General features: G+C 44.1%; 2 protein-coding genes across 6 annotated transcripts in view; one reads left to right on the top strand and one right to left on the bottom strand.

Annotated features, from left to right (window-relative positions):
• Nucleotides 1–156: 156 nt before the first annotated feature.
• On the bottom strand, nucleotides 157–4,807 carry LOC143211964 (uncharacterized). Of its 3 annotated transcripts, none has more exons than XM_076430152.1 (6): nucleotides 4,041–4,807; nucleotides 3,483–3,959; nucleotides 1,893–3,401; nucleotides 871–1,823; nucleotides 373–593; nucleotides 157–299 (listed from the first exon to the last, which is right to left on the bottom strand). In XM_076430152.1, exons 1-6 carry the CDS (start codon nucleotides 4,396–4,398, stop codon nucleotides 167–169), a joined length of 3,651 nt encoding a protein of 1,216 aa, XP_076286267.1. In that variant the 5' UTR covers nucleotides 4,399–4,807; the 3' UTR covers nucleotides 157–166. The 3 variants fall into 3 exon arrangements, with proteins under 3 accessions (XP_076286267.1, XP_076286268.1, XP_076286266.1); XM_076430153.1 differs by having other exon boundaries at nucleotides 871–3,029; nucleotides 3,300–3,401; XM_076430151.1 differs by having other exon boundaries at nucleotides 871–3,401; nucleotides 4,041–4,398.
• Nucleotides 4,808–5,102: 295 nt separating this feature from the next.
• Urm1 (Ubiquitin-related modifier 1) overlaps nucleotides 5,103–27,854 on the top strand; it is a 386,421-nt gene continuing 363,669 nt past the window's right edge. For 2 of the 3 annotated variants that reach the window (XR_013009587.1, XR_013009588.1), the window contains exons 1-4: nucleotides 5,103–5,330; nucleotides 5,410–5,474; nucleotides 5,535–5,616; nucleotides 6,900–6,948. Coding sequence is in view for 1 of the 3 variants with exons in the window: in XM_076430260.1 (XP_076286375.1) it covers nucleotides 5,287–5,330; nucleotides 5,410–5,474; nucleotides 5,535–5,616; nucleotides 6,900–6,948; nucleotides 8,298–8,366 (309 nt within the window). In the remaining 2 variants the exon portion in view is untranslated. Of the gene's footprint in view, nucleotides 5,331–5,409; nucleotides 5,475–5,534; nucleotides 5,617–6,899; nucleotides 6,949–8,297; nucleotides 8,499–27,854 lie in introns of those variants that run through there. The other variant, XM_076430260.1, reaches the window with a different exon arrangement.

Genomic DNA, 27,854 nt, shown 5'->3' with positions numbered 1-27,854 from the left:
TTTATTCAATAAATCGATCACGTACTCATAATTACTGAAGTAGAAGTAAATAAGAAAGAGCTTTGATGACAGTGCGTACACCTTGACTTAACGAAATTAAGACATGAAAGAAACAGTGATCTGTACAAGGAAAAAGCGCCTATTTTAGAAAGTAATAGTAGTTTCATTAGTTCATATCAACAGAGTGAATCATATTGAGCATGTCGAGAATTGCATCCGAACGTGATCGTACTCTCTCCATTTCCGTTCGGAACTCTTCGAGTTGGGACTCGATTCGTCTTGCGTAAGCATGGCAGCATCTATAAATTAATTTTTTCTATGTAATAACACTGCGATCATGCATTTCTAACGATTCGAAGAAAAATTAATTACCTTTCATTACATTGTGTGGAACTTGAATATGATGGCTCAGGTGTGAGACACGAAGAAATCTTAATTTGAGGAGAACCGTTTTTCGTACATACTGGCTCTTTCAATTGTAAACCACTTTTATTGACAGTGTTACCATTAGTGTTACGGCAGTCTCCGCAACCTTTTAACAGATCCATAAGTATTCCTCGTACTCGTTTGCCACTTGATCGTCGCTGCCTTGTCTGCATAGAAAAAGCAATAGTTCAGTATACAAAACATCAGTATTTAAATTTGAAGCGATCGAAAGTTTTTCTGTATTTTCGACTTACGAGGAAAGATTTCGAGAAATTACAGAAACGATGAAACCTTGGGAACAATCTATATACATACCCCGAAAGTTTCATAATTTCCTGAATTTCTTTGTTAGTCTTTCACGTAAAATCAGTGTATACCACTGTGTTTGATACATCCTGCAATTTTACTTAAATATTGACTGTCAATTGTGTAGCGCTCACTTACTTCAGGTGTCTCGTTAGATCGTTTCGGTGGAATAAGAGGGTCTTCCTCCCCATCGTGCGAAGAACTATGGCTACATGTTTGTCTCTCGGGACAGTCGTGATTGTGCGTATTACTCGAAGACGATTTACATGCGCAAGCAACGTCCCTAATGTTGTTGCAACACTTCGTCGAATGCGAGCTACTGTTCGAGGCATTTTGCATGGAGCGTCGACACGATTTATTGTACTTGTAGATTGCATCGCTGATCTCAGGGTTCGCGATGTTCTCACGTAAATGTTTACTGGACTCTGGGGTAAATGCGTTTTTCCAGGAACTCCTTCGGATCCCTTTAACATGGAATTTATCTTTACTATGGTTAGGACTATCGTCATGCATTTGTCTTTCGTGATATGAACCGCAGTTACAATCTGTTTCTACGAACTCCGCCGCGTGATGCGTACAACAGGAATGTGATTTTTCTTGCGAACTGGAACTGGCTTTATACGATGGCCACTCTCCTCGGTGTTTTATGGAGTCGCAGTTTTCGCAAGCTGACGAACAGTTGCTTGCGCGGGTACGATTACTTTCGAATCGTTTATCATTAGCTTGATCTAGCAAGCACGGTGATTTTACTATACTCGGCGACATAGAGTGACAACATTGAGAATCACTGGATCTATTCAGCCTTAATGGAAGCTTCAACTTTTTTTGAGTTGAACATACAAATGGACTGCCATTAAATCTGATCTGCGGTGATTTCTGCGAGTAAAGGCTCGCTCTCTTGTTAGCGGATTTTACGGACACCTCCATATCGTCCTCGTTATCACTGGTTGGCTCCTGGTTAATCTCCTTACCCCAAACGCTAATTGTACCATTTATTTCAGACATCCTTACTTCAAGATTACCCAACAAATATGGACCACACTCTTGGATACGATTTTTTTCATTCTCTAGCATGTCTTTCGTTGGTTCTTCTGCTTGAATTAAGAAACTTTTATTTTTACTATTCTCATGATCCCTATATACGAAAAACTTTACATCACCATCATCCTGATTAGCTGCTATCTCTGTTTGAATATCCATGGATGAAGGGTCCTCGGTGTCTTTATTCATGGACTGTTGATCTGCCTTTACGCTCGACTGATCCTCCGAGTATTTAAAGTCCGCGTTCGATGTGCTAGCACTTTTCTTTTCAGATTCCGCGGATGTGTGAGGTATCTTAAACGGTTGAACAAAAGTGGAAGAACCAAGCATCTCTGTCGCTTTACGTTTCTTGGAGTTCGAAACGTGCGCAGCAGAACGATTGTATTCGAGATTCAATAATTGGTTCATGGAATTTTCGTTTACTCGTGTCTTATTATTCCTGACCAAAGGGCTTTCCACCTTTGATGTTTTACCTTGTGTTATGTTGGAAAGAGTCTGTAAGATTCGAGACGAAGTAATGAATGTTCGCGATAATGGATGCGGTAGTTTACTTGGTGTACCGTTAGTGAGCACCAGGCTATCGTCAGAATGAAGAATCGGTGTTAAATCGGGCGGTTTAATGGATATAGCTGAGCTAGCAGCACTGTCTGCCCATTGGTCGAGAGAACTTACTGTAGACGCAACGCTACTAGTGGATACTTTATTATTTGTACCCGCTGTGGTTACAACTACTTTTGGAACAGATACAGGTTCCGCAATTGATTCAGTTTGCACAGATGCAATTTTTGTTTCGGATGTTTTACTTTTACTTTCACTTTCATATTTCGCTATAGATTTTCTCAGAGTATCCAGCTCTTGTTTCATTTTCATATTTTCGGCTACCGTTTTCTGATAGGCGTTTCGTAGACTATTGAACTGAGCATCTTTCTGATTAAGCTGAGCTTTCAGCTGCATCACTTCTACGGTCTCTGCTAAATTCGTTTTCGCGAAATTTTCCTGTTCTTCTTGTACTACCCTGATACTTTTGACATTCGCAATTTTCAGTGGACAACCTGTATTGCTGTTCTCCATTTCTTGCACATTAACCATCTCTGTGTCGTTATAGGTCTCAGGTTCAATAATCTTTTCTTGAGTCTTGTGTCTTTGCTCGATTGTTTCTTCCTTTTGTTCAAATTCTGCCGATATGCCGTGCATGTATTCTTCATAGCTTAATGTACGCAGATTGAAAACTGTAGGTGCTTGCTGATGACCGTTAACTAAAGAAGGTTGATCCATGTTATTAAATTTTACATTCCTATCTAATGTATTTTGATATTCAATATGATGTGCATTAACATCTACAGAACCATTTCGTTTCTCTAATTTATCATTGCAGTTTTGTGCACGTTTTTCATTTTGAATATCACCAAATGCGTTCATGTCACTGTTCCTTCGAATTTGCTTAAGTTGAGTTTCAGTTACTTTGATATCAAGTTTGTTATTACCACCATTCTCTAATATTTGTGCTGAATTATAAATTGAATTACCATTTTCATTATTTTCTTCACGTTGCAAATCCTTAATAGCCTTCTCCGCATAACCTTTTATAACTTTGTTCGTTACCGTTAGCTTTAATGGATCAGTTTCAACTGTAAACAAAAAGAATTATAATTAGATAACGATTTAACATATAATATTATAATCCAACAATGCAAAGGTGTCTTCCTTACTTTCATTCTCCTCGTTATTTTTATTCGCTACGTATTCCTGCTCTTTAATACGCTTTTCCATCGACTTCCTCGACTGTTCCTTTATATCCCTAATGTATCTCTTCACTTTACTTTCCACATGTTGATATTTAAGTGGCAACGATTGTCTTTTGTGCGCGACATTGTACGCGATAGAATTCTGTTGTAGGCCTGCATAGTTCTGTCCGAAGAGATTTATACTATGCCTATTTTTATTGTTGTACGGAGAATGTTTATTATTCTTAGTGAAACTTAAATCTTGCAACGATAAACTTCTTTCTTTAAGGTGTTGTTTTTGTCTGGAATTCAAGATAAAATCATCCGAAGCTCTGTCGTAGCAATATTGGTCGTACTCCGTCTCGATGTCTTCGTCGTCGTCATGATGATGCAATCTCAAATGATTCTCATCTTCGTCGTCTTCTTCATCCTCGTCGTCTTCACGATCCATTTCATCCATGTCTACAGGAAAAGATATCAACAAATATCAACATAATAACAAAACAAAATTTCTAGAACTTACCAAACGCTCCTTGTACTTACCTTCGCTGTCGACGTAATCCTCTTCTTCTTCGTCGTTGTAAGGATGGTTGCTCTCGTCCCCAGAAGATACCAAGTAAACGCTGCCCCCTCCTTGATCGTCGCTAGGATAAGCACTTTGACTATGATCCTCTTCCATTGGTATCCTGTCTTGTTGTTTTGTATTATTGACATCCACATCTTCGCGCCTCGACGGGGTCGATACGCTGATATACGTCGGCATTTCTTCATCTTCTAACATGAGCTGTCCTGTTTCATTATTCAGCATGCTATTATCACTCTTTGATTGTTCACCACTATGATTTTCCGCATGCATTTCTGCCTCGTTCTCTTCCGAAGTGTGTTCGTTCTCCTCCGACATCGTGGATATTTATGCTAAATACGCGATATATTATAATTATAATGTAATCGTATGTCTCTTACGATTACGATGATCCTCGATTACAACACACACGTATCGACGGCACAGTACTACGTTTAATATTCATTTATCGCGTGCGATCATACGTTCACGACGACCGCCATTACAGCTGCCGCCGATAGCACCTGCATTTCACTGCGTTCGTATATCCTACATTTTCATCGAGCCACTTTTTATCGTATATTCACTCGAATGCAACCACGTTTATTTACATTACGACTAAAGGATCAACCTTCTTATCAAACGAATTCTTATTAACCCAGTCGACGCGATCGGTACGTCGCAATTAAATACATAATTATTGCAAGATTAATGACCCGCGAATGTACAGGGGTGTACTTTGTTGTTGTATACAACGGGGTACTCGTTCTACATTCCACCAAATTCTTTCTTCACGTGTTATTTAATGATAATTTGAAATACAGTTCATCATCGTCTTTAATTCTATTAATATGCTTGTAATAAGTTTTGTTTAATTTTATTCAACAAAAAAATGTCTTATTTTCTTCTTAAATTATTGCGAAGATCACATGCGCATGCTCTTATGAAATGGGACCAAAATAAAAAAAAAAAAGAAGGAACATCGAGATTTTTAGATACTCTCTGTTAGAACATAATTTCTACTTCCATGATTGATGAAAGTTGATCTTTAGTATTTTGCCGCGTTAGAATCGTACACTACTGACTGTTTGAACGGAAGGAACGTGGAATTGAATCGCAATGTCACTCACGTTGTTCCTATGCGCGGTGAACAATTGTTTTTTGTAATTATATGCAAGTAGTTTGTAAGATACGATAAAGAAGCGTAGCCTCGATCAAATTAAGAGAATGTCCACCGAAAATAGTGAAACACGCGTGATCATTGAATTCGGGTAACGTTGAAACTACATCTAACCCAACTTTTCTTACGGCGGTGTGTCGGTGTCTAATAAATCACCCGCTAAATTTCAGGGGTGGGGCAGAACTACTTTTCGATAAAAAGAAAAAATATGAGGCGAACTTACCTGGGGATGAATGTAAGTTTTCTAAATACTTTGCGATTGAATCTTTTAACTAGCCTCGTGGAAATTTTACAGGGACCATACAGAGGCTGCTCTTTTGGATAAAAGATAACCTCCTGAAAGAACGACCGGAACTATTTTTACAAGGGGACACTGTGTAAGTTGTTAATACATCGAATAGCTGCACACCGGTAGCATAAATGTTTCATGCAACAGTCTCACATGTTACATGAGAAGATCTTTCGTTGAGCGCGCGTAAAGTTTACAATGATACACGTATAGCACCACAAACACAATACGGTGTATTGTGCTAATTCGCACTTGCCTATTGCCTATTCAACCGATATATGTTGTTAAGATGGCGATTGGCTACGAAATTCCGCCATAGTAGTCGAGATGGCAGCACGATGCAGTTTCGGTGTAAAGTACGAGAATATTCAAACCCTGTTGCCTAATTTTAAAAAATCTGTTTAGTTGTGACACAGACGAGGACCTCGTATGTGCTCGTAATTCTGCCAGAGAGAAAATGAGTGTATGTACTATGACGAATACAGGGTGTGTGTGAACCACGAATTGTGACCTGTAGAAATTACTCCGTTATTAGCAGTCCGATCGAAAATGTTTTTATCAGATATAGCTTGGTTTCAAGAGAGCTTTCACGTGATTATATTTAGCAAACTTTTTGTAAAAAAAAGAAAAAAGCAATTTTTTTGCGATTCTTTTTATGTCGTGAACTTACTGAATTCGCCTTGAAATCCTCTAACCTCACCAATAGGCGTAAAAAAGTTATAGGTGCATTTGCAAGAAATTGAAGTTGAAACACCATGAGAAAAAAAAGAGACGTGAAAGCTCTCTTAAAATCATGCTACGTCCGTGGTTCACCCTGTATACTTTTGTCAGTATAGATCATAGACAGGGACAAAGCATACCCAGGTTTAGCATGGAACAGGGCTGAACTTTCACTCAGGGGTCCAAAAATGTTCAGCTTTTCTGAATGAAACATTTATACAATTCGTCAAAAAATGGTAAACCTTTAAATCTAGTGCACAGAATCCAAGTTTCAATGTTCGGAGATCACTCGTTTAAAAGTTATGCACGAGTAAAGTTGCTCGATTTCAAATGCGTTTGAGAGGTTCGATCGCTGCCATATTGGTTTCCACAGATACAATAAATAGGAGCGGGTATGACGAGTGAACGGATTCACCAGGTCTGGACTACTTAGGTCTTGGATTCCTAGTATAATTATAATTTAAAGTTTTATCATTTTTTTCGTCGCGAATTGTATAATATTACATTCAGAAAAGTTGAACATTTTTGGTTCCCTGAGTGAAAGTTTAACCTGCTCTGTTTCTGTCTGTACTGGCAAAAGTGGAGAGAAAAGACCCCGGGTTTGAGGTTAATTGTTAAATTGACAGTTTGTGATTTGTTTTGTGCATATAGACGGCCTGGCATCTTGGTTCTAGTAAACGACACGGATTGGGAATTGCTGGTAAGGAAAACAATTCTTTCTAACGTTCATATTTTGAAAAATATTTATTGGTGTGATTATTTACATTTTTAAGTAGAAGGGATTTTTACGTAAAAGGAAATGTTCAAGAGAACAATTATATTGTTCACGAGGGTAGATCTAACTACACAGGGTGTCCCAGAAATATTGTACTTCCTTGAAAGGGGTGGGCCAATGCCAAGGTCATGCTCTGCTGTCTACTTTGAAACACGATTCGACTTTGATACATATTAGGAGAAAAATTGCGTGCCATTAGAAGCCAGTTCTGCTGAATCTATCGTAATGCTATCTCCCGCGATATTACACCGTCTGTGGTGATACAAAAGCGATCTTAGAGGTGACGCAAGTTACCCGATTTATCCTGCGTGGGGATCCGGAAGGGACCCGCGGGCGGCCCGTGTCACCACGCCGAAGAGGCAATAACGCGTTCAGCGTAATCGCGGGACACATCTGCGCTCGACATCTGACAAACGTCCGGCAAAAGTATCTATCCGGCAGGTTTTTTTTCGAAGTCGCATAATCGAGCCACGGTGTAGTTGGCCGGGAACACTCTGCCATGCCAGGCAATGCTACACAGGGGGTGCCGGGGCGAAATAAGAGAACTTGGCCGTGGACGCGGTCGTGAAAGGGCGCAAATGACCCGGAGGCACGCCACACCCACGGCAAAATTATCATTTTAAATTTGTAAATGTACAAAACGCGAGTGCTATTAGGATGTGCTTCCTGGAGCACCCTCGAGGAGAAAAGAGGGACGGCGCAGAGAGTAGCTAGGTGTAGAGAGCAGACGCGGGAAAGATGATGGCTTTAGCCATTATTATGATAATACCAACGTTTCCCGAAGCTTCTCTCGTATTCCTCGACCGCCGCGAACTCGACTGCTTGTCCTTTCTTCGCTTTTTCCAACCCCTCCCCCCCCCCGTCACTTCTCACCGCGTTGTCCTTTTCTCTGCCCGAGTTCGCAATCCTGCTTCCTCCAGCTACGTTTTTCGTCATTTTCGCCTCGTAAATTAAAAGGAAAAGCGTCATTCCCGTGGACTCGTACATTCTCGCCCGCAACCCTCCTCGCTTTTTTCGCGATTCGACGAATTTGTTCGCATGCCGGTCCAATTCAAGCGGATAGTCCAGTGTTCGTCGAGTCACCAGCGAATTTGATCAATTTAACAGTATTGGATGCTTTTACTGTATTACATATATGGTGATGCTTATGAAATAAGCAAAGTCATTCTAATAGTTCTAGGTAATTTCACAGGTAGCATCGATTGCTTCGAACGTCGACGCTACACCCGAAATGATTCGTTACACCTGAAGAACAATCTTATTCAAATTTCCAGGGCGAGGGGGATTACAAACTCTGCTCCGGTGACACGATACTGTTCATATCCACGTTGCACGGTGGATAAAGCAACGGCGATGGCCAACGAACAGCACGATACAGCCCGACTCCTTCCGGGAGTGTCCCGTATGCTTTTGTATCCAGGCGAAGCGCGTGCAAGCGTGCACAATGTCAGAGAATAAAATGCTCATTCACACGATGTACGTTTCTTCAGGTTGTTCCACGTAACTGCTGTAATATTACGGCTGACACTTTGGCCGTTTTCCAAGGATCTCTGTGTTATTGCTCTCTCCTCTTGGTCTCCCTGTCTTTTCCCTGTGTATGGCCAATTGGGCCATATCCTGTCCCCTCGTTTCGAGCTCTCCGTCCTCGTCCTCGTTTCTGCGGCGAGGCACCCTTGGTTTTCAGGGTCGTACGCAGCTTTGCATGCATTTACTTTCGCAATTAACATTCGTAGATAAAGGCCGGGACGAGGAACGGTGTAAGTTTAAGAAGCCGTTGCGCGGCGTGGCCGGTTGTAATTCAATCGGTTGATGGGCGGCTGTAAATTCCGAGATTCGCGGAACTTTGGCTCCTCGTTGCCCCGATAAAAACGAAATTAAGTTCGCGTAGTTGCGCCCGGAAAATTAGTTTCAATGCGGCCGGGATTGCGGATCGGACTCGTCGAAATTTAGCTGTTGCCCCGGCCGGCGTAAGTCTATTAAAGTAACGACCGGTTGCCTCCCAAGTTCACCGGGGAAAAATCTTTTCGAGGGAACGAGTGAAAGAAACCGAGAGAGGGAGAGAGAGAGAGAGAGAGAGAGAGAGAGAGAGAGAGAGAGAGAGAGAGAGAGAGAGAGAAAAAAATGGGAAAACTTTCTGCGGAACTCTGTATAATTAATTACCGACGGTGGTTCTTCACGGTACACGATAAAGATCGCATCGAAGGTCTCCCGGCTTCCGCGAAGTTAATCAACCCCTGTTCCATGATGTCTGCGATTCGCCTTTTCCCCATCGATCGCTCGCCGAGCTTTCAACGCCGGACTCACACCCCGATTAATATGATCCGCAGGCTACGACGCTGGCGTCCCGGGAATCTGATTTCGCGATACCGAAGCCAATCGGCCATTAGGAGATCGATCGAGCCTCCGCTTCCGTCCTATTACTATATACCGACGATAAACAGTGCCACCAATTAATCAAGCGTGTCGAACGCCGGCAAAATCGATGAAAATTCGCTGATTAGTATCGACTTTGCGCGGGGAACGATCCCCTACTTAACGTTCATTTTTCACTTTATACCCTCGGCCATTTGCCAGCGTTTGCATTAAGCCTTGAAACTTTTCCGTCAAGTAATAATCTAATTTTAGCGAAATTGCTCCCAACTCTCGACAGCGTTAGCAGTGTCATACCCTGAAACTCTTTTCCGTGTGTATTCTTGTCAAGTTGTTTAACGAAGAATAGAAATAATCTTTTTGCTCGATTCGAAATTCCGACATTCGACTTGCACGAATTGAATAGCTAACGTTAGTCTGCGTGGAACGTCCAGCAAATTATAATTTTAACAAATACTGTATCAGCAAGCTATCTCCTGTTTAAACCGAAAAGTTTCGTTGATAATTTGTTTGAGGCCGAATAATTACCAGCTCTTTATATCTGTGAAATTTATAGCAGCTTCAGATATTCGTTTTTCGCTCGGAACATATACTCCCCATATGGGGGTTGGGTAAAATAATGGGAACATTACTTATCAGTCGTTTAAATCATTCTTACTTACTCTATATAAATAGAGTCTATTCAAAATGAATGTTACATTACATGTATAAAGGGTGAATTTACAAAACCGAGCGACATTATTGTTATAAAGCAATGCTATATCGATCGCGTTTGGTGCTCGGCAGTATCAGCGTCAAAAAGGAAATGAAATTCGTGTGGTGCGACGTTTTTCCATTATTCAGTCCACCTCTGTGGATACAATATTTGTCTATCAGTCGGTTCGGCAATTATAAATTTCGGTGCTTGTATTTCGTGCACAGAGGACAATGTATTTTCCGTGGAAACGCATGGAGATGCGAAACGCATCCCCCCGTGAACCCGGAGTGTCTCGATCGCTAATGGTTCGGCGGGGTTGGATGGTCCGGTGATTAATTGTGTCAGCCATGATTACATTACAGAGGACGCAGATCCACTATATTATATGCGAGCGTACATGCGTGTATCTCGCGAACGGTCTGTTACACGCGCGTCGAACGCATTCGCGCGTGTCAGGTGAACGTCGTGACCACGGACTTAAAGTCTTTGTCGTGGCGCCGTACTTCGAGTTAGGTGAGCAGTGCTCGTACCGTTGTAACGTATCCAGCTCTGTAACTAACGTGGCGGTGGCGGTGGCGGTGGCGGTGGCGGCCCCCTAAACGGAGGAACGTCGAACAGCCCAGAAAACGTTTGACGACGGCTTCGCATTGCAAAGTGTGCATGCATATTACAGGAGGCCGCGGCGCGGCGCGGTTCGCCATTCCCGATGGCTGATCTCAATTTTCCGACGGTGCTTTGAAAGTTTCATGGCCCGCGCTCTCCCATTCGAATAACTGAAGCACGTTCAATTACCGAGGGGGGACTATACGAATTTCTAATTAACTGTTTCCCGGTAAAAGCGTTGTAAATACCGGGGGCCGACTCTTGTCAGCCGGCGAAATCCGGTCTCGTCTCAATGGGAACCGAACGACGGGAATGGAGTGCCGTAAGACAGTGATTCTGGGCAGCGAGAGAGAGAGAGGGGGTTGCCATCTGCGAGTCCCGCCAGGCCCATTACCCTACCGCTCCTTGCCCAGCTGTGCTGCGGAGCCCGTCTTTGCTTCCCCCACTCTTCCGCCTGTGGGAGCGGGTAGGGAAAATAACGGGTGATCGCGTCAGCATTAGTGGGAAGAGTGGGGGAAGCAACGGCGGTCTCCGAGGGGCGGAAGGGTAAGAGGCCTGGCGGAACTAGCAGATGACAACCCTGATTATGAGAGGTATATTAGGGATTAGGCAAAGGGAAGGGTCTAGGAATTAAGAACTGAGGACTACGGAGTAGGGACCAGGGATTGGGAAAGAAAGAAGGAGGGAGGGACTAGGGACTACTAGAGGCTGTAGAAAAGCTGAGACTAGGGACTAGGAGGTATAAAAAGTCTGGGATTAGGGACTAGGGGCCATAGAAAGGGTAAGAGCAGGGAAAGATTTTTAGAGGCATAAACAATCGTTCTCTGGTCCCCGGTAACAAGTACTCTCACCAGATTCTACTTTAACGATCGTAATTCGTAGCGGGACAATGAAGGGGCGAAGAAGCAATTAGAAACGAAACGAAACGAAATGAAACGAAATGAAGATTCAGCGTCGATCTGGCCGCGACTTCCCTCGTTAGCGGTTTAATTTTGCCGTGGCTGACGGTCGAAGGTTCCACGAAATTTTCCAAATTTCCCGATAGGTTGGTCCGGAACGGGCGGTATCTGCCGATTCGGTCGCCGAAATTAGGGAGCACAGCGCCGGTCCCATTGAAATTAGGCGGGCCACGGGGAGTGGCCGGATATTCGTGAAGATGAAATCGGACGAGCGCGCGGTATCGTGGGGGAATTAAAGTTTCGCGTCGCGCCGGTAACGGTTGTTTCACTTTGAAACGTGGGTGTAATTTCTGTTATCTTCGGGCGGGCCGGGTGGCCGCCGCGAAATATAAAATAATAAAGGCCACGCCGGAACCGGACCAGTACCGGGAACTTTGGCTATTACCAGTGAAACAGTTCCGCGCAAACGCGTCTTCAACTTTTAACGGCTCACCCTTATTCCTTCGCTACGCTCCTCATTTCCCTTCGTCGTCGCGAATTTATGCCTCCCCGACGATGGTTTTCAATTGTGTTCGGAAAAGTGAATTGGCAATTGGACCGGGGGAGAACCGATTGTCCGAAAGAAGGGGAATGTTGCCAATGTCGGGCCACTTGAGGGGTCTTTCTAGATCAACGCTCTGATTGCAAAGCAACTTTGCGAATTTTTTAAGGGATACACATTTAGTATTGCAATTCCAATCTTGGCGTACTTGTTAACCAACGTTCGAATAGTGCACTCAAAATTTTTGGAGCATGAATAATCATTTTCTCCAGAGCTACAGCGTTTGAAAAGAAGGTTTGTTTCTGGTGGACGTGGGATATAGAGAATATGAGCCATTAAAATGATATTATTCATTACCTTTTCAATTCAATTTGAAGAGCATGTGTAAACTGTAAATATTATATGTATTCCTAGATGTTACATAACAAATGAAATGACGTGGTGTGATAAAGGTGACCAGCGAACATTCGGCAGTTGTCCCCTATTATGTATCGGTTTGCAACGAGGATCGCGATACCGGCATACTTTTCGCTACTTTCGCCTCGCCGCGCCGTTCTGCTACCCGCCCTTCCCCTTGTTTTCGTTAGAAATTACTAAGTGCTTAGTCGCATAATTACATTCACCTTCCTCTCCCCCGCGAGCACCACATTCATTTCGGTTTACCGTCGTCTCGCAATTAGGGTACTAATCCACTTAATTTCTTCCCAAGGCGAGGTCGGCTCGGGCCGCGCGGGCTATTTTATTTAGTTCCTACTTTTTTGTATTTTGATGCCACCGTGCAGGTACGTTGCAATTAACTCGCCGAGTAAACCGGCGAAGTTCTATTTCTTTTCGTCCGGCAAAGCACGCCGGCCCGCGTAACAACGTGTCCGCTTAAGCGTTTCGGGAGAGCAGTGAGATGACTGGACAGTTTCGAGGGACTTTTTAAATGGTCCAGGTGCCCCGTGCAAGTGATTAATGTCATTCGACGATTACATCGTCCAGAAAGAAACGTGCGACCTCGCGCTGACGGATGGCCTTTTAATATCGGCCCCGTTCTAGGCCAGTCCGCTGACAGCTCGATAATGAGACAATAAAATACTGTCTTCGAAGCAGCATCGTGCCCGCTAAATGGGGCTTCAAACTGTCAGCATTAACTGCTAATTAAAACTACATATAACAATACTCCTATTTTTTTTTACCCAAAGTCCCTTTAAAAAGAAGTATATTTTCCATTGACCAAAAGATTCCATGTGCTAGAAACATTAACAAAAATCTGTATCACTGTTGTCTACTAATGATCTTGAAAGTCTAAATTAAGACGAACCCAGACCGCGTTTACGCGCTTAGAAATTACTTGAGTTCAAACTTAATTCGACATGCAAAGCGTTCCAGTTCAACTTCGGAGGAGAACGCTTGCTGCGCCGGCGCGGCGCGTCGGTTGCCATAATTCGCCAGTAGCGCCGAATCCGTTACCGATCTGACTCGGATGGGGTGGCCTAAGTAGTTCGTGCCGTGCATGGCTGGTCTTCGGAGGATCTGGGGAGGTCGGTTTAAAATTGCGAGCTCGTTGCCAGCTAAACGACGGTATCCAATGGCACGTACGGTCATATTTCTCTGCCGATCCAGTCCGGGTACAATCGAGCGGGAAAAGATCGAACGAGATTCATTCGTGAAAACGAACAATCTCGCGCGGATAACACCTGCCGTTTGCATTTGGCACCGATGCCAAGATCATCTCAAGAGGAACGACGACTCCTCTCGTCGGCCTACATCGTTCTTTCACTTGGCCAGTCCGTACTCCTCTCTTTCTCTCTTACTCTGTGGACTAAGCTTTTTGCGAACGCGTACTCTCTCTCTCTTTCTCTCTCTCTCTCTCTCTCTCTCTCTCTCTCTGTCTGTCTGTGCTCGTTCTCCCTTACCTTCCCTCTCTTTCTCCTTTCTTTTCCTCTCCTTTTCTTCGGCGGCAATGTCCCCAAGACGCGGCCCATCAGCATAAAACGCGCTGTTTTATGAGCCGTAGCGGATAGACGGTTTCGTGTTACATCTTCCTCAAATGATCCCTCTTGTTGCCTCCACTCCACAACCAGCTCCTTATGCCCGCTGACTCCATCGAGAGTTTTCGGCGATGGCGTTGTTACCGTTGCCCCACCTATTATGCGATTCCCCTTTTCACCAGGGTCCTCCGGTTTGCGCACCGCTCACGAGAGTCCCATTCCGGCCATGTTTTGTCGCTTATCTTTAGTCACTGGTAAATTGTAGGTAACCGGCTCGGCGTAGGGTGTACCGTAATGCACGAGCCTCGCGAGTCGAGAATGTTTCCTCCTGATGGGGCCGTATCATGGCGTTCGCAGCCCGTACGCATCCGTCTAAACTGTCTTGCCAACCTTTCTCTCTATTTTCCCTGCCCCCGTTGACCCCAGCCAAAAGATAGCACACGCGCGCTATCGTTGCACGCTTCGAGACAGCCTCGGAATTCTCCAACTTCCCGGAACGACATAGAAACATTACCTTCTTCTAATAACGCAGTATTTCATTGCGCAAGTTTGAATTTATCGTGCGTTTGTCCCTTGTGCTAACTCGTTCAAATTGGTACGCAAGGTGTTCTTTTAGAAAAGTATAATTTCTGTTAAAGTAACAGTTCGTAAATGGCACGGATCGCTCAGATTTAGTGTAACTTGTGTCAGCCAGTATTTTCCCAGGGGAATTTTCGTATTCAGCTGGCATTATTAAGGTGTAGGGCGAACGGCGTTATAAAGGTTTATGAAGGAGGGCGCCAAGGACTTTTTCCCTTCTTCGGTAGCAAACCTGGCGAACCGAGCAAGACAACAAGGTCACTGGCTGGGCCCGACGTAAACGCTTTCCTTTATGGGTCAAATTAAGCCGAGTTTACGTGCGATGTGTCAGGATCCCTTTATACGACTCCCCGTAAACCCTCCGGTCAAATAATTTCCCACGATATTGTCCTCGTAACCCTATGAAACCGCGATTTATACTGCGAGAGTACGCGCGTCACAGCGGTCTCATTATTGTATGCATAATTTTTTATATCGCCGCGTGAGCATTATCCTTCTAAACCCCTCGAACCGTGATGTAGAGCATCGCGATAACGATCTTCCTTTTATGAATACAGCCAGGTTTCTCCTTGTCCGATCGTAATAACCATTTTCATACTAGAATTCAGGTCGATGGGTATTACGATCTATCCTTCGAAGAGCCCGGCTGGCTCTGTATCCAAACAGAGAGACGAAGATCGCCTCTCGAATTAAACCCAGAAATTTCCTGCTAGGCATTTCCGGCGTCCATTTTGACCGAGAGTTACAAAACGATCCATCGAAATCCGAATTTTTTACCACTTTTTTATTAATTCGTTTTCACAAATTTTCAGGACTATCTGTGTGGGGTTAGGAATCTCTCTACGGGGCTAGGAAATATTATTTTATAGTTTTTAGTCCATTTTAGAAACGTGGTATATTAAAAATCTTTTTTATTTAAATTAATAGTCGGTTCAAATATCATCAGCTGTTTGTACTAGATCCAATAACAAAGTTGTGTCCACATTGCGCTGAACACACAGGCATAAAGTAAATATATATTTTCTTCTTCTAAGAAATGATGATTCTCGTTTGCTATGGATACAAGAAGTCCGAGCCGGACTTGTTTCATCGCCATTCGTTGAGTGAGAAGCTTCCCAGGCGACCTAGAAATTAAGAGGATCAGCTTATTAGGAGCATTGTGTTCCTCGAAGACTGGTTCGCAGCGTGTAGAATGATCTCGCTGCTGGAAGTAACGACTCACCTGTAACGTTGTCTATGAAGGGCCGCGGCCGTGCTGCGCGCTGGGCTGTTCATTGGCGTGGAAGGTAGCGTAGAATAGGCGCACTGAGAGGATGGAAAAAAGAGAGACGAAGTGGAGGAGGAGAGATGGGGCGAAGAAAAAAAGGAAAATTTCTTCCCCCAATATCTTTCGATCTCCCGTCGAATGCACAACCCTGGCAAATTGGAAGGAATATACTCTTCCCCTCTGAAACCGCTTGGAATGAGAGGGAAGGCCGAGTGAAGAGGGATGGACAGGGGTGGCCAGAGAGGAGCCTGGATTGCACAATGCACGAGATTTCGTCCAGTCCATCGGGAGTCCCATCGCGTCCCCATAGGCAGCTATTAGGGCGTGGGGTTCTCGGAGAGGGATTCCCACAGGATGGCTGGATAGATGGATGGTTTGGAAAGCTGAGAAGGGATGAGGTAGGTGGATAATTTGTCCTGCATCCATCCCCGTCACCCGCTCTCGCCGGGTCCTCGTCGTTCCTCTTCCTCTTTAACCCGTGGACCACGGATCCTCTCGCTCTATCTAGATACCCCAGGAGGACAGGATACAGGACAGTCCTGCGCCGCTGACCCGAATCTCAACTAGGTGTCCATGTCTATTTTACTTATTCACTCGGTACAGTACACAAAGCTCGGACAATGTACACCCGTCGCGACACTTGTCCGGATTACGGGGACAAATTTTCGCGACTAGACACGCCCGAAACAGAGATTGACTGTTCCGAGGATATTACGCGCGACCCTGCACGCCCGTTCGCGAGTATTAACTCGATACCACGATACCTCGATGTATGTGCTAATCTCTCGCATCAAAATACAGTTACTTACATCGTGTACAGTACTGTACAGCCGTTTTCTAAGCTCCTACCGCTGACGTTGAACGCAATCTATGACGAAACTTGTTTCTTTTCAATGATTCTTTTGGGACACTTTTGCCGACATATTCGTCACACTTTTCTCATTCATATGATACCAGACGCGACGCATTCTGGATCTCATTTGCTTGTTTAATCCACGATAAAGTGAAACTTCTATTGTCCAAATTAATCAATATAAATATATGTAGATTCAATTTTGACTGATTTCTATCAATAAATCGGAACAACCATGTTTGGTCTCATTTTAATTCAATTTTAATTCAGAAGTCCACAGTTATTCAGTTTGGCGAAGGAATACAAACGTAGCCTTAAATTGTATAAATTCACCGACACATATTGCCGACTATCTCGAACATTTACTGTGAAATACAGTTGCAAACTCGAAGTTTGCGCGACCAAGAAGCAAATGGTGTTCCCGCTTGTCTTCGTCTTCGTACGAATTTTTGTTCAATATGCGGTTGCACGTGTTGCGGTGGCATTAATTTATCACTAGCCTGTACAGCTGATAAATCTTCGGTTCATGATTCAGCTGATTCTCGCTCGACCTCCTCGAATAGCACAGAAGTTCGACGGAATCGATGGGACTGACTATGTCATATTAGGTTCGTCGAAGTCTGAGTTTGGTCCAATTATGTCTGATAGGGTTTGTTCGGGTGTTATAACAGATTACGATGTCTGATACGCGTACGATAACTAAAGCGATCTACTTGATTAGTTCGTAGAACTACTCCGCCCCCATTCCGCCACAGATTGTCAATACATACCGTGTTATTACAAGACTGCGGATTTATGCAAAATAAAAATTCATTTCATCGATTACAATGAACAGGGACCAAACTGAGATTTCTTTTTTTCTTTAATTTTGCTTTAAGGCGGTAGACTCTTTTCCAGGATTGCAAGGGTGCGGGATTCGCAAACACGGGGTTTTTCAGTAGTCAAAAACGCTAAATAAAAGATCGATCTAGGACGCTATCTCCTCCAAAAGTCTTATATTTTCGTTTACGAGGCATAATTTGCATTATTTGGCAGCATGTAGCTATGAAAATAGTTTACATGCGCAGTTGTATGCTTCCAAACAATGCAAATTACGCCTCGTAAATGAAAAAATAGGACTTTTGAGGGAGATAGCGCCCTAGATCGATCCTTTATCTAGCGTTTTTAACTACTAAAAAAGCCCGTGTTTGTATTATGTATCGAGAAATGAGAAGGCAAATTCTGCACTCTTGCAATCCGGGAAAACGGAGTCTACTTCCTTAAATTGCATCCAGCCATTTTTATGATAAATACGATTATCGCGAAATCTTCTGAGCCAATATAAGCACAGTTTCAGATTCATCTATTTCCATAGTATCCGTGGGGCAACATTACTTTCTCCGGGGGGCAAGGGTCACGAATTAAAAGCGAATCCTGTTGGGCTATAAAAGGAGCGGGCACTTTCTGATAGCTGTCGTCCTCCGCATAAAAATTGTTCGCTTTAAGTAACCTAACTTGTTGTTGTAAAGCAGAGCGCCGCTCCGCGCCGCGCCGCGCCGCGGTGGTAAGGACGCGGCTACAAAGGTTTATGGAGAACAGAATTAGGAGAAGAGGAATGGGAGCGAAAAACCAAGTTACGGCCGAAGCTATCAAGCTGACTTCTTACTTCGGTAATACCACTCTAGTGTCTGCTTTCATATAGCCTGCGTCTCCCGCGATATTTCTGGGACGGGGTTGCTTGCTGCCGTGCCTTTGCTGTGCCGTTCGTTGCACGGGGGTGGTAAATGGCGTCGAAGAAAGACCGAGGGAGAAAGACTGCCGCGAAACAAACGCGCGAGAACGAGACGGCCCAGCCAGCAATTTGTATGTACAGTAAGCCTCTGTAATTGCCAGACCACCTATCTCCCCGTGAACGCGTTGCGACCCCTCGATACTTCTACTCTCTCGCAATTTACATATTATAATTTATAGGTCAAAGATATCGAGTCAGGAGGGATGCCGTCGACATTGCTCCGCTCCCCGGAGAGACGCTCCAACGGGAACACGATTATCAATGATAATTCCATTTTAATAACACTCGACGCCGCAAAAATTCGCCCGAATTCGCAACATTTCAATTTAGACTGCGATCGAAATTACGTGCAAAATTTAATATGGCTGTTTGACGGTACTATCGAGCAGGCATGTCATGTTCTTTTACCATTCTACTACAAAAATTGTTTCTTTTTCAAGTTCATTACGTTTATACTCCGTCTAGCATCGGAACTTACGACTGCACAAGCAAAAGGGATGCAAGGTGGATCGTGTGTGGTGGCCTTTATAGTAAATTATGAACGACGGGAAGGTTGTAATCGCCGTGGCTGTGAGATACGAGGCGTTAATGCGAATCGAATTTGGAGAGGAGCGATCCGCGACGGGTCAGCAACGGCGACATTTTCATCTCGAAACGGGTTTATGCAATTTTTTTAATTAAATCGCCCGGGCGCGGGATAATTCCACGGAAGTGGAACGTCACGGGTCGTCCATTAATAATGAAGTTAAATGTTCCACGGGGCTGATGTAAGACCTTGGCCGCTCCACGAATGATGCCCCGACAGCGGAACACGTTGCGCACGGTGATAAAATCTAAGTGTTTAAGAAACGACGGAGCGAATGAAGATGTACGAGCTGAGGGTATTAGGATATGGAGACGGAGAAGGGTAGCTTTCACCGAGGGGTAACTAAAACGTACTTAGCTGCGGGGTTAAAAGGTGGAGAGTCATCGCGTGATCGTGGAACGTTATCCTAAAGCACATAACCCAGCCACCGGAGAAACAATCCGAGGGTAGGAAGGGTCGATTCTCTCTCTCTCTCTCTCTCTCTCTCTCTCTCTCTCTCTTGCTTTCTCCGTGACGGTGGAAGCACGGGCGAAGGATCAAGGCACCCCTTACTGTTACAGGGATCTCCGATGATTCTCCATTTAGATATAGTTACATTTAATTTTCCAATGTCTCATAGACACGCGACGGCAAATTAATTGATCATCGCTCTAAGTACCATCGATGACTGCGGCCTCACTTATCTCAGATTGAACCGTTCGCTGCAGAGCAAGCAACAACGCTTTTCATACATTTTTTGTTCTACGTTTCATTTAAGAGAATGTAATCTTCCAGTTAGTGTACGAATTTCTTACCGCAATTTCTACAAACCGGAGTAAATTACAAATTTATTTACTTTTTTGGTGGAGTCAACTTGGCAAGCTGATATAAGCGTGGTAAAAATACATAATAGCCTCCCTTTTTAATCTCTCCAATAAGGGAGTATATGTATTTTATATATCGTAAAAGCAGCAATACTCTGAAAGCAAAGGTTTCACATTCAGTGTAATAATCTATTAACATGAGTATTAGTTGATCATATTTGCAAGCGTACGTTCTGGCAGTTCCTGTCTTGAACACTTTATTAAGACAAGCTTGTTAATCAACGATGTTGTAAAGGCCAGTGAGTTAGCCGTTGATAGGTAAAATGTCACACAATATCTGCACAGAGTTCGATACAAGTTCCGTCAATCTGTATCAAAATATTTACATTATTATAATCTTCACACTCGCACGCGCACACGTAAAGCTTCATCGCCAATAATGAGGCGAGCCTGACAGTAATTAACTGTCTACTAATTCATGGCATGTTGCGGGTAGGATAATCCTGCTTTCGAAATCAGCGAACAAAGATTTCGAAAATAGTCAAGCACGCTAAAATGTCATTTCAGCAGCTAGGCTACTCTGGCTCTCACGGCTACGTATAGTATGCGCTCACTATAAAACCTGTGTGCGAACGGTGATGAAAAGTTCAGCAATTCGTAACATTAAGTTCGCGTCCCAGTTGATTACAAACGTCCCCGGTTTCTCGAATCGTTTAATTCCTTTCGCTCAAATGAAATTGCTCGGACGCGAAAGAAGTTGCAGAGAGGCAAAGTGGAAAGTGGAGATAAAGGGCAGGTGTTTCTTCGCAGTTGAACAGAGAAGAAGCACGGAGTGTTTAATTCAGAAATGTTCTTGGTGCCGCGCGGTGGCCGCACGGGTGTATCGTAATGGCGGGGCTGCGCTGATGGTCTCAGCAATCTTGCCGGGACAATCTTTGTTAATTAACACCTAATGGAGGCTGCATCTCCTCCGTCGGGTATTAGATATTAATAACCCTATTGGACGTGGCACAATAGTTGCCGGGGCGAACTTTTGGCACAAGTTACAGCTTAACAGCGCAAGTACCACGGGGCTAACGGCCCCGCGCGCCGCCATTACGGATCTTTATTGCGAATTCTTATTTATCTATTCGCGAGATTTGTAGTCGGAGCCGGCGGCGCTGAATCGTGTGCGCCGGGGGGTTGCGGGGATGCGAAATTACACGCGGAGATGAACGCATCGCGAGTGCTCACGATCGGGATGCAAACATATGTTGATATTATGCATCGATGGGAACGGTAAACTAACGACGACGCGCATGAAATATTTCCACCGTACGATCGAAACAGAACAAGACCGGGAACACCGATCCGAGCGAAAACAAGCTAATTATTTGCATTGCCGACTCCTTGCCGATCTTTATGGCTTCGAAATACGCCGGCGGGTCAGCATTCTATACAACCGTTCGCAGATTTCACACATCAGTTCTTTGGAACCTTCTACATGTCTCGAAAACTAAAACCAAGCAGTGGTGACACAAATACAGTAGTAGTATCTCCTCTCCGTAATTGAAAGAGTGGATAGATCAGGGGTGGCCAATCTTTTGCATACCATGCGCAAAATTTTTCCACATACGAGTTCAGGTGCGCCATAAAACTCGAGCACTTTTTCTACCTTCTTACGTTCGTTATTGCGGTTGGAAAATAGGAATAGGGGTAGGATCTGCTTCGGTTATGGAAGGAAAAGGGATAACTCAATCGCGCAACTAAATTAATTAACTTACGCCAGTTGAAAAGACATACGTTCATTGGAGCACTAATGTATGAGTGGGGATAAAATGTTGACAGTTACGCATAAAATAGAAATTGAACGTGTATCATACTTCGAGTTCGTGAGAGTCGACGAGGAATTGCCGACATAAATAATTATCGAACCTAAAGGAGGGAGGATAGAGTAAAAAGTAATTGGGTTATACAAATAAAGTACGTCTGGGAAATTACGATAAATGGGCGGGTGCGGTGAGAAGAAACGAGCCGGCGTACGCGGGGCAATTCCGCGGGAACACCGCACCGGCATGAAATTCCACAGAACAACCGCGGAATAGAAACTTATTATTCCTTTGAATTGAGCCAGCGTGAAATTCATACAACGTGCCGCGAAAGTGCCGAGAAATATTAAGGAGGCTCCTGTGCATAAGCAGCCGGCCATTGTCGGTGTGTATACGCGTGCGTGTGAAAGAATACGCGCTGAGAAAAGGTTCTATCCAGCTCGGGGGAATCGATCATCCGGCGCATGGACGTAATACTATTCAAAAAATTGCGATGGAGCCTTTTGTGCGATCGCGTGAGTGTCTGAGGAATTGTAAATGGAATAATAAAATATATATACAGTCGGCCACAAAAGTCTGCCGACGACCGTCGAACTCCTCCGACGACGCGACGTTTGCTTTTGTAGAAATGTGTGAGCGAGTGTGTGTGTGTGTGGTCCACATGAACTTTCATCGCACGTAACAAACCTATTTAAATAAAAGCGTCTCCTCTGCAGGGAACTCCCATGAATTTTAGTGTGGTTGCAAGGCATATAAAAAATTAGGTTGGTATAACTGCAGCAGTCTGTGGATACTTACTTGTTGTCTGATTAGTCGGTCGATGTTCAGGTAAAACGACGGTCACCTCCTAGGAGTGGGGACTTTTAGTATGTTTACCTCCTAACTAGTCCAAACACAGACCCAAAGTTAAAAATTGTGTTCCTTCCATTCCCGTCTACAACTTTTCGTTTTGACTGGATTATTCCTAAAAATAATACTAAAAAACGTTATTGGAAGTGTAAACTTGTTGAAGGTCTTGCGACCGTCGAAGAGTCAATACCCAATGATCCTTTCATAATGCAAAGGGCCAGTATTCCGAAGGATCTCGAAAAGATTTTCTATTTACGATAAGAACGTTCGCTTCGCAAGTACCTTGAGTACGCTATTCCATTGTTCGACTTAATCCCGTTCCGAACGATATGTTCTTGGCGGATTCGAGCGCCGCGCGCCGCGCCGGATCACTCTCGTATTAGTTCCGAAATATTACAGACATCGGCGAATTCGAAAAGTCATCCCGTAAACAAGAACGAAGCGGGGTGAAGTCTCCACGGAAGGAGCCAAGACGTCGTTCCCGGGATATTCCGGGCATGGATGTAACATTGAATATGCATTAGCGTCAGTACGTCGATGGTTCCTAGCGACGAAGGAGGGATGAACGGAGTCGACGGTGACTCACATTGTGACCGGAATAAGCAAACTACCCTTTAAGGTCCTCTCTTCTCCACGGGCAGGGTCTGCAACGGTTGGCCCCGTTGCCGATGCGACAGCACGACGAAGATCCTCGATTGAATTATCGTAATCACGCGTTTCCTTGGGCCGGCCCTTTTCTTCCTTCCAATCTCATTTACGCTTCGCTGGGGAGGGGGCATGTTCTTCGTGAGGTGACTGCTTGAGAATCGCACGAAATCAGGCTCTTCGGCTCTCCGGCCTGACCCGGCGACAACCGAGTAATTGCTGGAGCACAAATTCCTTTGTTAAACTGAAACTTCTGCGATCGAACGGCTTCGCTGCTTAAGCTTACGCTCCGTTCGTCTAGTAAGTAATGCTCTACTTAAGGCTGTTCGGGCCCCATCGAAATCACCGACACAAATTTCCCCGACACGGTTTTCACCGACTCCAGATTTGACCGACAACTAATTTGATCCACAACGACTTGAGCCGACCACAGTATGTATTATCATACTGTGGTCGTCTCAAGTCGTTGTGGATCAAATTCGTTGTCGGTCAAAATCGTTTTCGGTTAAAGGCGTTGTCGGCCAAAGTTATTGTCGGTCAAATCTGGAGTCGGTGAAATTTGTGTCGGCGATGTCAATGGGACCCAGGCTGTTCAGCTTGAACGGTTATTTACATTTGCAAATGATTTCAATGGGTCAAACATGTTGCGAATACGAAGAGAATTCTACTCCGATTTTCATGGCGAATATTTCTGCTAAAACCTGTAGATAACACTGTCTAATTACGAGGTTCCGTAACTATGTTTACAGATTGGCAGGTATACTAACGTATTTGCAGATAGTATTAACGTATGCAGATATCATATGTCCAAATAATCCGCTTACGTGTTTGTATGTATAATTAGCGATTCCGTTGATCGTACACAGGAAATTTGTTTATAAATGTTTACAGTTTCGACCGCTTAATGCATTCAATCGTACGTCTATTCGCTTACACGTTTGTGTGGAATCGTTCTCAAATGTTCATAAAAATGTGATAGAAATAAATGTCTAGCTTCTCGAGAGAGTTAAAAAGGAGCTAAAAAATCTTTTTTTTTAGGAAAAAACATGGTAGAAAACAGTTGTAAATCTGCTTCCTTTTTCCAACAGTATTTCAAACGGGCAGCTCAACCGAGGACCACAACAACAGACAGTTAACCAACTACCGCTAGTTAAAGCATTAAGAAACTGTGCGGGCACGTTACATTTTATTGTTCAGGTCACGCTCTGTACTCCGCATTTTCAGCGTAAAAAGCTGTCTATCTCCGGGCTAATACGGCTAGAGGAACAAACTATCGCGACGCGACGGTGTACGCGCGCGCGTCGCTAATATCGTGTCATCAATAGCGCATAATTAGGATTGTGCGTTGACGGAGGGCCAGGGCGGAAGGGTGGCGTTAAAGGGCAAGAGAGAGAGAGAGAGAGAGAGAGAGAGGGGGGGGGGAAGAGAGAGACGGTGCTACAAGATAGCTAGGCAGATAGATGGAGATAGACAGAGGGTGGTGGAGCTCGGGGTAGCATAAAGGAGTTAAGCCACAACGCATCAGAGGCTCACACGTGGGCGTGCGTGATAACGAAGCTTACCATCGCGATCGACGGGCGTGTGTGGCGCGTGCATGTGCATAAGACAGGCTTGTGTTGCGTGCGTGCATGTGCATAACACGTGGACGGACGTCGGCCGCGTGGGTGGCTTGTTGGGTGGAGCCTCGAAGTTTGATATTACCCTGGCAAGTGTCCATGGCAATCTTATAACTCAAGTGCTCACTGCCTATAATGCGTGAAGCGTATCCTGGCGCACGTACGTATACACGGACACAGAGAGAACCAGGCCACGGATACGTGTCCGTCTCCGCTCCCCCCGCGTCGCGCGTCGCCGCAACAGCACCGTGTGTGTAACAGCCATCCATGCGGTAGCTGTCCGTGCGGATTCGAGCTATCCGGTAACGGCAACGCGCGCTCAGATTGCCACGGCGAGTTTCTCGTAATACTTTTGGCAGCTGCACGTCCCGGCCCGGCCCGAAGTTAAGTTTAAGTTTAATTAACGTGCCACATCGGATTCGTTCGGAATCGGCCGAGGAACCCTTTAAATTGTCACGGTACCCAAGCGTACAACCACCCCCGCCGTCACACATATGCCAGCCGACCTCCCGAAATTTTCTGCGATCCAAACGAGGCCGCATTTCATTCTGTCTCGCCCGGGGAACGAGTTATTAGCTCGTCACGATAAATCATTTTTTTCACGCCCAACCCCCGCGCGAGCTCTAACTAGTTTCGAAGCTGCCCCGTCGAGGAACGAGCTCGCCTGTTAACACGCTCCCGCAACAACCGACAGGAATGTTCGTAAATATTGATTTTTTTTCGGCGCCGAACACCGGCAAAGGTGATTCTATTTCGTCGATGAAATTTACATGATCCCTCGCGCGCGATTAGTATAGCCATAGCCGATCCCTCTCCCCGCATTAACACATTCCCGTTATGGATGACGACAAGGTTTTACAGTGTCTGGCTTTAAAATAAATGAATAAAACATTACGAACGCTTCGGTTCCTCGGTTCCTCTGCAAATTGTTACAATAGATAGATTATAGTTTGCATTTATTTGTATTATACAATAAATAGACTGAGACAACAGTTCGCAGTAATTGCGGATTGTTAACCAAGATGGTTCGCTTGTAACAGAAATTTTTATTTCAACCTTCTGTGAAAGGTAAATTTCTGGCTCTACGGACTCTATGGAGTTCGGTGTATAAAACTAATAGAAGCAGTTCTCGAACATTTTGTTATTGTATACATTCCCGGCAAATAAAGTTCGATATCTAGCCGGTTATATAAAGGAAAGTACTGTAAATACGTTTAGCTGCTGGCGGGTTAAGAATCAAATATCCTGGGCTTACGAAATGGACGCGTAACGCTTGTTATCGAATTTCGATACATAACTTTTCGACTAATTGCTCGCCGGTGGCACGCTACATCGAGCCGTACGAGCTTATCCGTTGGTAATTGCGAACTTTCGGCGTCGATTTAATAGAAATCGGCTACAATATTTCATTCGAGTGTCATAATCTATTATCGAACGGCAGTTTTTGCGATCCACCGAAAATCTTCGCGCATAAAGCGACTTTTTCCACCGCGATAAAACCTTATCTCTTGAATTTTAAAACGATATTTTATCACTGCTACCTTTTTCCCGCAGAATTACATTCTATCATTGCAACGTCAAGTTGTCGGAGGATTTACGACTAACGTTGTGCGACGAACGTTGATTAAGGAAGCTTCCCGTGCAGAAGTATTGCCTTTGACTTTGATCGTCTAACAACAAGCAACAGGTCGCCATGTTTGTACCTGCCAGATATGTTGCAAATAATGCAAGAGTTATGAACTTCTGCTTCACGCGTACCTTTCTTCGGTAACTTGGAGTGTAGTTGTTGAACTAAGTTTCATCGATCGCAGTTACGTATGTTTGAACGAGGCTAGTTCCGAAAGAACACTTTAAATCGTAATCTCGGTTTTATGCATGTACAGTAGTGGCTTTGCCGTATGAAGATAGACTAACGACTTTAGTGTTCAGCTCGTACTTACAATCGATATTTTTATTCCGGTTCTACGAAGACGCGACCATAGCTCCTCAACTATTGATCCTAGAGGATCGAAACTTCGATCTGCATCCGCGCCAGGTACAATTCTACTGGATTACATACCAAATACATCATAATTCGTAGGAGAAAGCTACTAATTTTGAGTCCGGTAAAGTAAAGTTTACGCATTTTTTCCTAGTAAATTCTTCTTTTGACATTTTCTTGTCAGTAACACTTCTGACTAAGAATCAAGAGAACTGAAATCTCGTTACGGTCGAATCTCGCGACAGGACAAAGGCAGATATCGTATTTCAGAGAATGGGGTAAGGTTTCGCCTGGCAACCGCTTCCGTTCGGATAGCTGCACACGCGAAGTTTCTTTTAGGTTAGCCGTGGCTTTCAAACTTGTTTGCTCCTGGAATATCTTTAAAATTTCCGAGCGAAGTTCGGCTTAAAGTTCCTTATTGTTGAAATAAGGATATTGTCAGGAGCAACTTGAACTTATATCGCGGGACAAGGACAAACGTATGGCCGGGGGGCTGAAGTGGCGGCGAGCAAAAAGTAGTTTTGTAGGCTCGACGCCAGGGAGCCGTGTTAACTTGTCTATTGGCCTCATTATAATAAACCAACAGACTAATCACTTACGGTGGAAACTGCGGGGAGTCGCTCAACTTTTTTCTCAAATTATTTTCTCTGGTAGGCACTCGGATGGTCTGCATTAGATTCTGCTGGGCCGTTTTCAATCAGGTACACATTTATTTTATTTATTATTTATTAGATTGCCTTGCTTCTCGACATTGACGAGGACTCTTCGCTCTTAAACAATTTTATATCATAGATATTACGTAATTTTGAAAATAAGTATTTAATGTAAAGTTGATAAAAATGTTTTTGACATTCTCACATTTTTTTAGCAGCATTTTTACCATCGTTTTTCCCATAAGTGCATAAAATCCGCAGTTAATTGATAAGCTGTTCAATGGAAGTTGCGTATGACGGCTACTTTTATAAAATCTTGATAAAGATATTGAAT

The sequence above is a fragment of the Lasioglossum baleicum genome, chromosome 9 (assembly GCF_051020765.1).
Source record: "Lasioglossum baleicum chromosome 9, iyLasBale1, whole genome shotgun sequence".
Taxonomy (NCBI): domain Eukaryota; kingdom Metazoa; phylum Arthropoda; class Insecta; order Hymenoptera; family Halictidae; genus Lasioglossum; species Lasioglossum baleicum.
Note: the sequence above shows the minus strand (reverse complement) of the source record. Positions and strands in the feature narration are given on the sequence as shown.